The sequence below is a fragment of the Schistosoma mansoni genome, chromosome 5, assembly GCF_000237925.1.
Source record: "Schistosoma mansoni strain Puerto Rico chromosome 5, complete genome".
NCBI lineage: Eukaryota > Metazoa > Platyhelminthes > Trematoda > Strigeidida > Schistosomatidae > Schistosoma > Schistosoma mansoni.
This window is the reverse complement of record NC_031499.1, coordinates 8,101,956-8,114,924: the sequence shown is the minus strand read 5'-3', so window position 1 is coordinate 8,114,924 and position 12,969 is coordinate 8,101,956. Positions and strand designations below refer to the sequence as shown.

General features: G+C 34.5%; 1 protein-coding gene across 1 annotated transcript in view; it reads right to left on the bottom strand.

Annotated features, from left to right (window-relative positions):
* The window catches only part of Smp_164630 (hypothetical protein), a gene marked incomplete at both ends in the record, with an annotated part of 44,839 nt that overhangs the window by 18,990 nt on the left and 12,880 nt on the right, over window positions 1–12,969 (bottom strand). The window contains 3 exons of the mRNA XM_018797795.1: window positions 7,069–7,143; window positions 9,277–9,300; window positions 11,979–12,028. Of these exons, the coding sequence (XP_018652802.1) occupies window positions 7,069–7,143; window positions 9,277–9,300; window positions 11,979–12,028 (149 nt within the window). The remainder of the gene's footprint in view (window positions 1–7,068; window positions 7,144–9,276; window positions 9,301–11,978; window positions 12,029–12,969) is intronic.

The following is a 12,969-nucleotide window of genomic DNA, read 5'->3' as shown; positions in this document are numbered from 1 at the left end:
ATGGCTCAAAGACAGTGAACGTTTTGTAATTTTATCGACTGTACGCTGAATAAATATGCCTGCGGAATATAAACTTGGCGCCATATATATATATCCCTCACATGGAATCCTGAAGGCCAAAAGGAAAAGAGGAAGACCAAAGAACACATTACAATGAGGAATGGAGACATACATGAGAAGAATGAACAAAAGTTGGATAGAATTAGAAAGGAAGGACCAGGACAGAATGGATGGAAGAATGCTGATCGGTGGCCCGTACTCCATCGGGGATAACAGACGTAAGTAAGTAATATATATACGTCTCATCCCATGCTAAGATGACGATTAAGGCAACGAATGGGGATAATAATAATAATAATAATAATAATAATAACGTATCTAAAAATGTTAGGTATATCTAGATTTATCAGAAGGGGGTTCCGTGGAGATTTTTGTAATTTTACAGATAAGATCATTAGCCGACTGAAGCTAGACCAACAGGGAAAACCTGGTAGCACTGAACGGCCGTTTGGTCCTGTTATGGTCTAGTGGTTAGGCGCTCGTGCCCGAAACTGGTAGGTCTTGCATTTGAATCTCGCTAGGCGGGATCGTGGATGTGCACTGCTGGGGAGTCCCAAATTAGGAACAAAACGGCGAACCTTTTTCCTCTTTAAAAAAAAGCGAAACTTTATTTATCTTAGTGATTTTAATGTAAAAAACTCGAAATTTCTTTAAGGATCAAGTCACTGGTTAAAAATTGATACATTGGTTATATTCACATAGTAATGAAACTATTATAGAATTTTGACTTCATTGTGTTGGTATGATGTGGGTTACTTATATCCACATAAGTAGTATATGCTGATGGTCAGACATAAAATGTATTTTAGCAGAAGATCAATAAGGAAAGAACAGGAATAAAGCTCAATCGGTATAAAAATGCATGAACAATGAAATCAGAGAAAATGAACTGATATTTACAGAAGGAACAGTCAAAATTGAGATAATTGATTGTTATTTTGCATATTATTTGTTTACTGTATGGTTATCAGATTTTAGTGGGATAGTCGATCGCCCTCACTCATGGTATTGTTCACTGCATTGACACTGCAATTGATCATATCGTTAAGTGATTGAGGATGGTTGGTAGGAAACCTTGTCAACAATGTCTAGTGTTAGTATGCACTCATCAACAAGGTGCATTTTTAATGTTAAGGGAATTGATACTTTCAAAAGGATTAAACTTCGCATCATTCATCTTCCTGGTCTGAAATGTTACCAGTGTGCTGTTTAAGACTTTTATGGACTTCTTGTACGACTGAAGTGTTCACAATCGATTGATCACTGGATATTGATTAGATGATGATCGATCACCGGATCGTTTTAATAAATTAATCATTTCAGTAATTAAGTGTACGCTACTTTGTGACATTTTATTAATAATATGTGAATATATATTTAAAGGTTCTGAGTTGTACACACGTTTAGCTACCTTCTTGTTTGCATCACTCAAATAAACTAGTTTCCTTATTAAGAAACATTGTTAATCATAAACGAATCCTTTGGGTGCAAATAAAGATATTTCATTGCTAGTTGAACTCATGAGTCAATTGAAGCTAGACCACCATTAAAAACCTGGAAGTACTGGACGGCCGTTTCGTCCTTTTGTGGGACTCCTCAGCAGCGCGCATCAACGATCCCGCCTTACGAGATTCGAACTCAGGATCTACCAGTCTCGCGCCATATCACTTAACCGATAGACCACTAAGCCGGCATCCAACGGTGTTAATGTTCAGTGCTTCCAGGTTTTCCATGGTGGTCTAGCTTCAATTGACTTATGATTTTAACTATCAAAATATATTATATTTGCTTAAATCTTAGTATTCTCAAACCAACTATCAAACATTAACACAACTGAGTGATGTAATGTAGTAGCGAGTCTTTTAAATTCATAGCTACATTGTAAATGAATGATGAATGACCATATTTCATCGAATAGTAAGAGTAGTACGAAGGATACATAGTATAGTATTAGTATAGTATAGATAATAAACAAACCCTTCTACTATTGACTGGCTTTTGACGTCTTATATTTGATAGTATCGGTATATCCCTATTCCTATCCATATCCATACCATTTTGTTCAATTTTATTATCATCTTGAACATTTGAATTAATCTTAGACAATGGAGAGGATCTTGGTAATACTTGTGGAAGTGTAGTATATTGTTGTTGTTGTTGATGTTTCAATCTGAAAGTGTCATTATCATTATCCAACTCATTATTATTATGATGATGATAAGAAATTCCATATTGTGTATAACGTCTTCTTTCTATTGGTCGAATTCTATTTGGATGAAATGAATTCAATTGAATTGGAGAGATTATATCATTGAATGATTCCTTTCCTAGAAATAGTGAATTGGTTTTATTCATAGGTAATCCAGTTGTTGATGATGATGTCCTTGTGAAAGAGTCAGATCGTTGAACTAGTGAAGAATGTTGATGTTGCTGATGTTGTCGCTGATGTTGTTGATCATTTCCAGGTACTTGATATAAACAATATTGTAATGAATTGTTATTTTTCTTCATCTTTAATGAAGAACATTCATTAGTAATTAGATTATTCTCAATTGAATAGTTCGATTGAATAGTTCGATCCGGAACATTGATTGATTTTAGTTGATCTAATGATTGTAAACTTACAGCTGATTGTATTCTTGCATTGCTATTTATAGGATATGCCAAAGTTGAATATGTATTACGATGATAGTAATGTTGATTATTACCAAATTGATCATGGATAGGGTGTTTATATGGTTGATTAAGAAGATAATCACCACCTCTACTAATATCTGATCTTCCCTTAATCATTTGATCATGTAAAGGATGATCAAATAGTTTTCGATTTCTTGTTGGTGACAATGTATTACAAGTTATTGTTGACATCTTTAATCCATCTTTCATTTGATGCTTCATAGAATTATCCATTAATGGTCCAATTGAATAAGGATTATTCAATAAGATTGTTGATATTCCAGATGTTTGAGGTAATGTAGAATGTCCTGTTGATAGATTTTTATCAGCGAATAACGGCGGTGGAGATGATGTTTGAGGTAATGTAGAATATACTGTTGATAGGTTCTTATCAGCGAATAACGGCGATGGTGATGGAAGTGTTGGTGAGTTTATCAAATTTGGTTCCATATATATTTGATGATTAGGATTACATAATGATAAATTACGATTTAATGGATTATGACTTAGACTACGTCGACGAATCAGTAAGCCTATATTCTTTTTTAATGGAATTTTTTCTGGACAATCATCCAATTGTTTAGGTAATAATATATTACTACTAGTATTACTATCATTGATACTACAATTATTATTATTATTATTACTAGAAGTAATAATAGTAGTATCGTTATTAGTAGTATTTATATTATTAATAGAAGTAGTAGTCGTTATTGTTGTTGTCGTTGATGGTATCGTTGTATTATTACCACACCATATAAGTGAACGACGACGTACACGTGGATCTAATGGTTCTGAAGTAACCGATGTAAGTGAATAAAAATTTGGATATAGAGCATCCATTATTTATTTATTTTGGAAGAGAATAAAGTAGTAACATTATTGATATATCATCTCATCTTTGTAAGTAGTAATATAAGTAGTATAATTCCATCAAGTAAAATAAACATTTAATTATTTGTTTCATTAATTGAAGTTATATACAAGATCATTTAGATATGGATATTATATTATTGAAGAAGAATTTAGTGTAGATCAGTCTACAAGGGTACATACATTTGTACATTTGTTCATTGATACATCATTATAAATACCCCTTTAGTAATAGATGTGTTTAATATGTCCTAAATTTACCTTCGACGTACTATTCGATACCGAAGAATATCACCGTGTGTGTGTGTACAGTCTTTCAATTTATCTTTTTGTTTGTACACACACATATTGAGGCATCATAATAGTGATCAGAAATATGATCCTAAGTGCCGACTATTCAACTATTAAACATTATAATACTTCAATGAATATACGTATATGAACAAAGATACACATTAAATTTACACAGTTTATACACATAGAAACATGTTAACATATTTAAAGATGATTCAATTGGATAGTTTCCATGTTATTCTACTATACTAATTTCCCTTAGATACATACATGTCTATAGTGTTCATGTTTACAACAGTAGACATCATCATCAGCATTAGATATATAAACAATAATAACTTAACATATCTATATGAAAAAAGGGAACCTTAATCATGTATCCAAGACACAATTTAAGGAAATTGGGATCCAGCACACACACATATATACACACGTACATACACCATTCTTCTTATTGATCAGTTCTTAAGGAATGTGAAGTCAATTTGTAATTTGAAAAATTGAAAACTGATTGAAAATATATTCGATATTTTAATTTTCAAACAAACAGGGCAGTGTGTATGTATGTATGTATGTGTGTATGTGTGTATGGGGGGGTACGGAAACATTCACTATAGCTACTATAATTTACCGGTAGTGAATCAGTTTCATTTTTCCTATACACATATATGCCTACTTATGTAACTATGCATGTATTGATCGAACTGATGGGTCATTTAAATTTTTCGTTGCTATTGAAGTATTACACTCTTTTAGAAAACATATTCTCACGTTTATTCATTATGATGAGTATTTAAAAAATGGATCTGGAATCACTGGACGACCGTTTTGTCCTACTATAGGACTCCTCAGAAGTGCTCATCCATGATCCCGCACTCGCGAGATTCGACTGACTTCGTGAAGTACATCCAGGAGTTCTAGTGAGAAGCAGTGACCAGTGGAGTTCAAACCACGGCTGTTGTGAGATAGGAACTCACTGAAGACAATAGAGGAACGGTTGCTCAACTTCATGGATTAGTTGAAGTTAAACATTAACATCATCGGATAACTGCTCAGCGGATAACGCGATGGAGTTTGAAGCGAATGGTACTGGGTTCGAGTGCTCAGTTGTTCAGTGAACACCAACTATAAATTATAGGTACATCTAGCTGTTGAGTCTCATATAGGACGAAACACACATCTTTGTTTCCACTTCTAGCCATTACCCATCTTTGCTTATTTCTTTCCAATCATCAAGTATAAATGGTCGTGTAAAACGCATAAAATGCTTCATTTAATCTTTTGTTTTAGATTGTGTGTAACGTGTATATCGATACTAAATGTAAATTCCAAGCTTAAACTTTTAAGCTTGGAGGAAACTTTGACTAGATTTCATGGATAAATAAATCAGATATTACCTCTTATATTTTTGGTAAAATTCTTTTATCCATTTGAGTACAGAGAACGTTTCTCATTTATAGCTTAAGTGATTTCATGATTAGCACTTGAAGCCTAAACACTTAATCATCATTCTACGTAAATCTAACTAGGAACAATATAGGGATTCTTAAAATAATCTATATTTGAGCTCTTTTGAAGATCAGAGGATATAGACAATCTATATTCCTTAAGACAAGTCTATATGTCATAGGTCTTTGAAATTTGCAACTCAGATGGATGATTTTCGTGGAGTTCCGTTTAGTCATAGAATGTTCATGGTTCCTGGAAAATTATCACTGTTGTTCTAAGCTCGTCTCAAAAGTATCCGTTTACAGAATTATGTTAGTTGACTAAAAAAATTCATGTTCTAAACAGGTTCAATATTTTTAAATAAGATTAAAAATTTACTCAATTATTTTAAAGAAGTCAATCTTAGTTAGTTTCGCGACAGATGATAATGACCTACCATCAATTTGTTGTCGCACTCAAACCAAAACGTGGCATCAGTGCTTGAAGTCACTAACTTCTAGTGTGAGCCATGTTGGTAGATGCAGACTACTTGGTTGGGGTCCACGTGACTATCGTAACTAATAGTTGGAGACTCTGTGTGACATGGCTCAGAATCGATCACAATGGCGTAGGTTTATACACTCTTTATCTTCCTTTAAACCTTGAGATTAAAATTGCTTCATAACTTTTTTTCTTCCTATACTATATCCTTATATACAACTTATCTTTTATATATTATCACTACTGAATTAACTACCCCTATGAATCTGATGTTCATCTTGTTGTGCTAACGAAGTATGGCAACTTGGACCGATTCATGAATGTGCCTGGTCCTAACTTGTAGCTGACTGACTGACTGTAGTCATCTTGCTCTTGTCAGTAAACTTTGTTGTTGTGATATACAAGATGTGGAAACAAGCCCATCTGACTGATTTATACTAGAATCTAGATTACATAATAAAATAATGATTATGCAATACATCTCTAACGATTCTATTCATAGTGTTATGAATGAGAACATAAATGAGAACAATCGAATGTATGTGAATACAAAATTACAGAAAGTCTTGGTACAATACATGACCTTGGGCTTCTGGAAAGTTCCGAAACCATACTAACTATAGCAACTATAGCAACAGTATAGACAAGTATCCAGTCAGAATTGTGACATGTGCTTCAGTACTATTTTTAGATTTTTCTGAGAAAAAATCTGGAGCTTCTTGGCTTTCAGAGACTTTGATAACAGATGTTTCGGGTTTCCTTCAACACATTGAACCATGGAGCTATTGAAAAGCTGTTTCTTACTATTATGAGACTTTCCTTCAGTGTTAACCTACGACCCTATCCCTGGGGATCAAACTAAGGACACTCAGTTAGTTAGTCAAAACGTAGAACTTCGTACGTATGTTCCTTCATTTCCATAACAATTACTTACTGTTCTCGTTCTTTCCTTCTCAATCTTCTCGACCTTCTACTGCCAGATATTCTATTCCTAACTAGCATTATATACTACTTATGTCAATATAAGTAGCACACAACAATAATAGTATCTATCATGTTTGTCTAGTTTACGTAAATCTTGTCTTATATTCGTAAAAAAGCAATCTCAAATCAGGACATTACATTCATATTGAAATCTACCATCCAGAAATTGTTAGAAAAAAAAAGCGAAGGGGGGTGGAGGTGGGGGGAGAAATTTGACAATTTCATACAAAGAAAAAATGATCATAAACTTACATTAGTTGTCAATTGGGTTGTTAATTCACTAACTTTTTTCTCAGCTTGTTCAAGTTTACGTTTAAGTTTTTGTATCTATAAGAAGAAAATATGTAAAAATGTTGACAGGAACTCTTTGTCAAATGTTATAGGGGGAAAAATAACTTGAATTGGTAACAAACGATTAAGTTAAGCAGTTATTATGGTCTGTGTTCCTAGCTGATTCCTATAAACCCTAGACTACTTCTATACGTCAATTGGAACAATAGAGAGAAGGTTAACTTATGTATAGAAAAAACAAGGTTACGTATAGAGTTATACATGACTTTGGATTCTGGAAATTTTCGGAATTATACTAACTATAACAATGATATAAATAAATATCCAGTCAAAATTGTGACATTTGTTTCAGCGCTTTTTTTAGATTTTCTGAGAAAACATATCCTGGAGCTTCTTGGCTCTTAGAGACTTTGATGACAGATATTTAGGAACTCCTCTAACACATTGAGCCATTGAAAAGCTGTTTCTTACTAGTATGAGACTTTTCTTCAGTGTGTACCCACGGCCTCATCACTGAGGATCAAACTAAAGACACTCAGTCAGTCACAACGCAGAACTTCATACGTTCGTATATCAGTTCAAGTTGCCATACCACATTAACACAGAGATGCAGTTGTCAATTCAAATCCCATAGTGGTAGAAGTAGTAAGAGTATAAGCAGTAATCGGAAAAATTAGGGTTTGAAGATGTTATTCAAGGAGTATAATCCGATGAAATAAATTCGGAAAGAGAATAAAGAAAGGGACATGAAGAACTCAGAAGATTAGAATTTGGTAGAACACAAGGAGTGGATGCACCTTCGCCATTGCAAACGATTTTGAGCCATGTCATTTAAGGTCTCTAACCATCGATTGCTATCATCTCGCGGATCCCAACCAGGTAGTCTACACCTATCAACATGCTTCAGTCCACTTGTCAGTGACTTCATGGATTTGTGTCACGTTTTGGTCTGGCCGCCCCTAGCTATCTTCCAACCCACTCCTACACCGTAAAGCATTGCACGTCGGGGCAGTCGGTGGTTGGGCATACGCAGCACGTATCCCAGCCATCTCAACTGATGAAATTTCACTACTTCATCAATCGGTTTGCCATCCTTATCTAGTACCCATTTCTGACAACTGCATTACTTACTCAGTGGTCCCAGGATATACGAGCAATGCTTCGAAGACACCTATGATCGAATTCTAGTAACCTACGAATATCCTCTACTCTTATCGGCCATGTTTCACTGCCATAGATTAGGACGGAACGAACTTCTGCACAGTAAACCCGTCTTTTGGTTGGTAGACGGATATCTCGCCTAGCAAATAAAGGACACTCAAGTCTCATTGTAAGCGTTTGACATCCAGATTACTGACTAGGCACCTTTTAGTTGATATATCTAAAGTCATTCAGTCTATGATATTGCTCAACTATCTTCCACTGTCATTTTTAAGTAACAGCTGAACTGAACTGGTTACGGCTCCTGCAATACTCTCAATTTTTCAGCAGAGGTACTGAGACATCGATAACAAATGTCATTCAAACAGTTAACACTTTGAGTTACGGTTTTACCGAGAAAAAACATACTTGCGGCTCACAGTCTTACATAGGACAAAAGACACCAGAATAATGAGTCACTAAACTGGGCACTTGGTCACACGATACGCGAGATCTGATTACCCGATCAACTCTTATGAACTAAATAGATAAAAGTCAGTATGACAGTTTGTGAAGACAGACCAAATAAATCAGTCAGTAAATAAACTCTAAGCCGAATCTAAACAGAATAAACTTTACAGTGTATGATCTTTTAAATTCAACGTAACCGAACATTTCTGTTTTCAACCACTAACCAATCATGGCTTACTTTCATCTGGTACATGGGTTCCCTATTCAACTTTCATCTAAGAAAAACCATTGGATATCCACTCAGTGGTCTAGAGGTTAAGCGTTCGTGCCTCTGACTAAAAATCCTTTGTTTGCATTCCCTTTGTTGGTGGGTCGTGGATGTGGACTACTGCATAGTCCAATACCAGGATGAAACGCCCGTTCACTGCTTCTAGGTTTTCATCATTGGTTTAGCTTAGATTGCTTCATGATAATGAACAAATAAACTTTGCTAGCGCAATAAAAGCAACAAACATATAAACACAGTAATGAAGAAACAAAACATGAAACTGAACTCACCTCTTCAGCTTGTTTTTCCTCTACCTAGAATATATATATGGAAAAGGGATACAATCAGGTTAATATAAACATATCAAGAAATATTTACTGTGACAGTGAATCGAAATCCACTTCAAGATACAAATTTATACATGAAATACAGTTTTTATATAAGATCTTCAAGATGAACTGAATTCTATGGGTCCGATTGTTAAAGCAGGAGGATTTGACGAAACTCATTTGATTTGAAGTTCATTTTTATTAAGAACTCATCATTCTGTAGAGACACGCACACACAAGGATATGCCACTCTAGATAGTATTGAACTCGTGAAGTTCATGTGTTTTAGAGAGAAAGAGAGAGAGTATGTAATACCATAGTTCATCTTTTGAGTTCAATTGATTCCAATAGTATACCATTACATTTTTAATCAATTCACTGTTACTTGTCAAAATAGTCATTCAATGAAAGACATATATTTCATTTTCAATGAAGTTGAACTACATTAGAACCTTTTGATAGAACTTCGGACGATTCTTTCTAAAACCTCTCAACCAGTAAATAACTATATAACAACTAACTGGGTGACTTAAAAGCCACATAGTTATATAAAGTCTATGAACAACCTAAATTTCGTCAATAACAGTGAATTGGCTGTGATAGCAGTCTACTGATCTTAATCCATCATGAAAATCGGTCTCAAACTAATCACTCCATCAATACAATATCAGTAGTCAAGTAGTACTTATCGAAAAAAATTGAATAGTTATTCCATAATTTAATTAATTTCTGTCAATTCCTTGGTAGTCTAGCTTCAATGGACTCATGCTTTCAACTATGAAAATTCATGAAACGTTTAGAAACACCATAGAAGAAGATTAACTTCTACCGGATTGGATTTATAGTTGCTTACACCTTTTGGTTGTTAATAATAATGACTATAAATGGTCAGTAGCTCAATTGTTAACCTATTAGAGTTTTAAGTGGAAGTAATGCATTCAAGTCACAGTGTGTGACATCAGTACTGTGATATAAGTGTGTCAAGCTGACAATTCATAAGTGAAATGAGACAAATGTACTATATCACATTACTAGTCAATCGACAAGTTTAACTAAATTAATGGGATTAGATTAAAAAACTCAATGAACAATAACGTAATCCGCTTTGTGTGATGTTTTTTCAAAAAATGTTAAACTACTGAAATATTTACAAGTAGTAAAGTTAAAAATACAAACAATATACCAAGATGAGATTTTTTATTTTTACGGAATTTTTTTGACTGAAATCATTGCAAGAACGAGCAAATAAATATATTTATGTGTATGATTTGATCAGTTTTGTTGGATAATGCATATCAGTCACTGCTATTCAAGATTTGATTCGGAATAGAGGAAATACTAACCTTCATAATTTCATACCTATTTGAATAGTTAGTATCTATCTGAACTCCGAGGATTATGCGTTATTTCGAGAAGAAAAAGATACTAGATTCATATCTCATTGTGAATATCAACAGTAGGATGGAGTTATGAACAGCTGACGAGTCCGAAATAGGACAAAATATGCATTCTAAAATCCAGTACTGATCGTGATCCATTGTCTGTATAAAGATAGTGACAGTCTGTTGTTTATATTGAGGTATTTCTTTCAGGATGCACATATTTCAACTAAAGTTGACTCAAATTCAACCCTGTATATCAGTCGATTATTAGTATTTTTCTGTAGACTATCAAGTTAAGGGATTTATAGTTCAGATGATTGTAGTGGTCACTAAGTTTGATGATTTTGCATCATTTATTAATTTAAATCAGACAGTTAATGAAAGCTATAAGATATAGGACAACTATTTGATCTTGTAGTAAGCTGTCTTCCGGAAGTGAACATCGATAACCGTATTACAGGTCGGACCTAGAACGTCCGGGTACTTTAGGTGAATGAGATTCATTAGAAGTGAATGTGAACTTGTCAGGAATGTAAAAACTAAAGCACTCACACTGTGAAATCTAAAAATTTAAAGTTTTATCTCTAATCTTAGTCATGCGTGCACACTTATGAGTAGTCACTTACTAGCGCCAAACAAATATCTAAATATTTCTTAGATTTTAACAGTGGAAAAGATTTGTAGCTCAGGTGGGTGATTTTGATGTAGGTTTGTTCTCTATGCTGGATGGTTTGGTCGTGGAGCCTTCATCGTCCTTCTGAACGACATCATCAGCACAAATTTCGGGTAAAAGTGATGTGTTTGAATTTCTCTACATGTGATTCACAGCTTGTCCTATTCACCTCAATGTTGATTGGTTCTTATTGACCTGAAATCTGTCATTGTTTATTTCTCTGTTTTGGTTGCATCTCCTATTGGTTTCATTTATGTCCCCATGTTTCTGCATAGGAGATACAACCAAAACAAAGAAATAAACAGTGACAGATTTCATGCCAATAAGTACCAATCAACATCGAAGTGCACAGGACAAGCTGTCAATCACATGTGGAGAAATTCAAACACTTCATTTCTACCTGAAGTTTGTGCTGATGATGTCGTTCAGAAGGACGATGAAAGCTCCACGACCAAACCATCCAGCTCAGAGAACAAACCTATATCAAGATTTTAACAATTCATAATCGAGATTTTCCTCAAGTTTACTAAACTTCACTAGCAGTTAGTCAGTTATCTTTTAAGTTCTATGCAAAAAATGAGGACAAAGAAAAGAAATATTCTTCTTACCGTAGATACACAAGATCCATTTGAAGTAAGCGATAGCCTTGAACCATTCACTATTAAAAACCAAACAGTAATATAATGCTGAATAAAGCTTATAGATAAACGAAAAGTTAGTTTACAAAATAAAAACTTAAAAAATACGCACAGTGGCTACTGTGTGATATTGATTATCTGACGAATTGAATTTTAACCCCCAGATGCCCTGGTATGGCCGAAGGTGAGGGGAGTCAGCTCTCCTTCTCGAAATGCTCTCACATGGCCACACATATACAGCCACTATCATTGAAGTCATGTTCACTGACTTCTCGCGACATTATTGTTGTTTACGAAATGGAGAGGACATAAAGCGGGTATCCGGCTCACCAACCAGTTTGATGGATATGGAGGATCCACTTAGGGGAGTTGAAAAACCCTAAGTGTAAACAAATGGTGCACATGGACTACAGGATCTTGAAGGAACAAATGGAGTTTCAACCAATTATTGGTAATCAGTTACCATGGGACTAAATTTTCTTACGTTGCTCCACGGCCTTGTGGATCAGACATTTAGATCAAAGGCTCCGGGTATGGCCCCTCAAGAAAACCACCTGGTTCGGTCTGGACACTCGTGCAGTATTACAGCCCACATACAAATCGAATGAATTGTGTAGCGTATATGTATTTGATGCCCCTTTGTACTAATGTTTATGTGTTTAAATAAATAAATATTTGAACGTTGCAACTTATCAATTAGAACCACCAAATATTCTATTTGTTATATAACTATTCTATTCTAATTTGCAGAGAAAAACAATTTCAGATGAGAAAATTTTTTTTAAAAATATTAACATATGTCGGACAAGTTTTTCTGTTTATCAGGAAGACAGAAACATTTTAGTTAAGATGGTGGTTGGAGGTGATTAACAGAAAACCCTGGACCCAGGTTTCATGCTACTCGGGACTTATCAGCAAGGTGTGCCTGTAATCTTGAGGGAACTGGTGATCCCTGACGGAT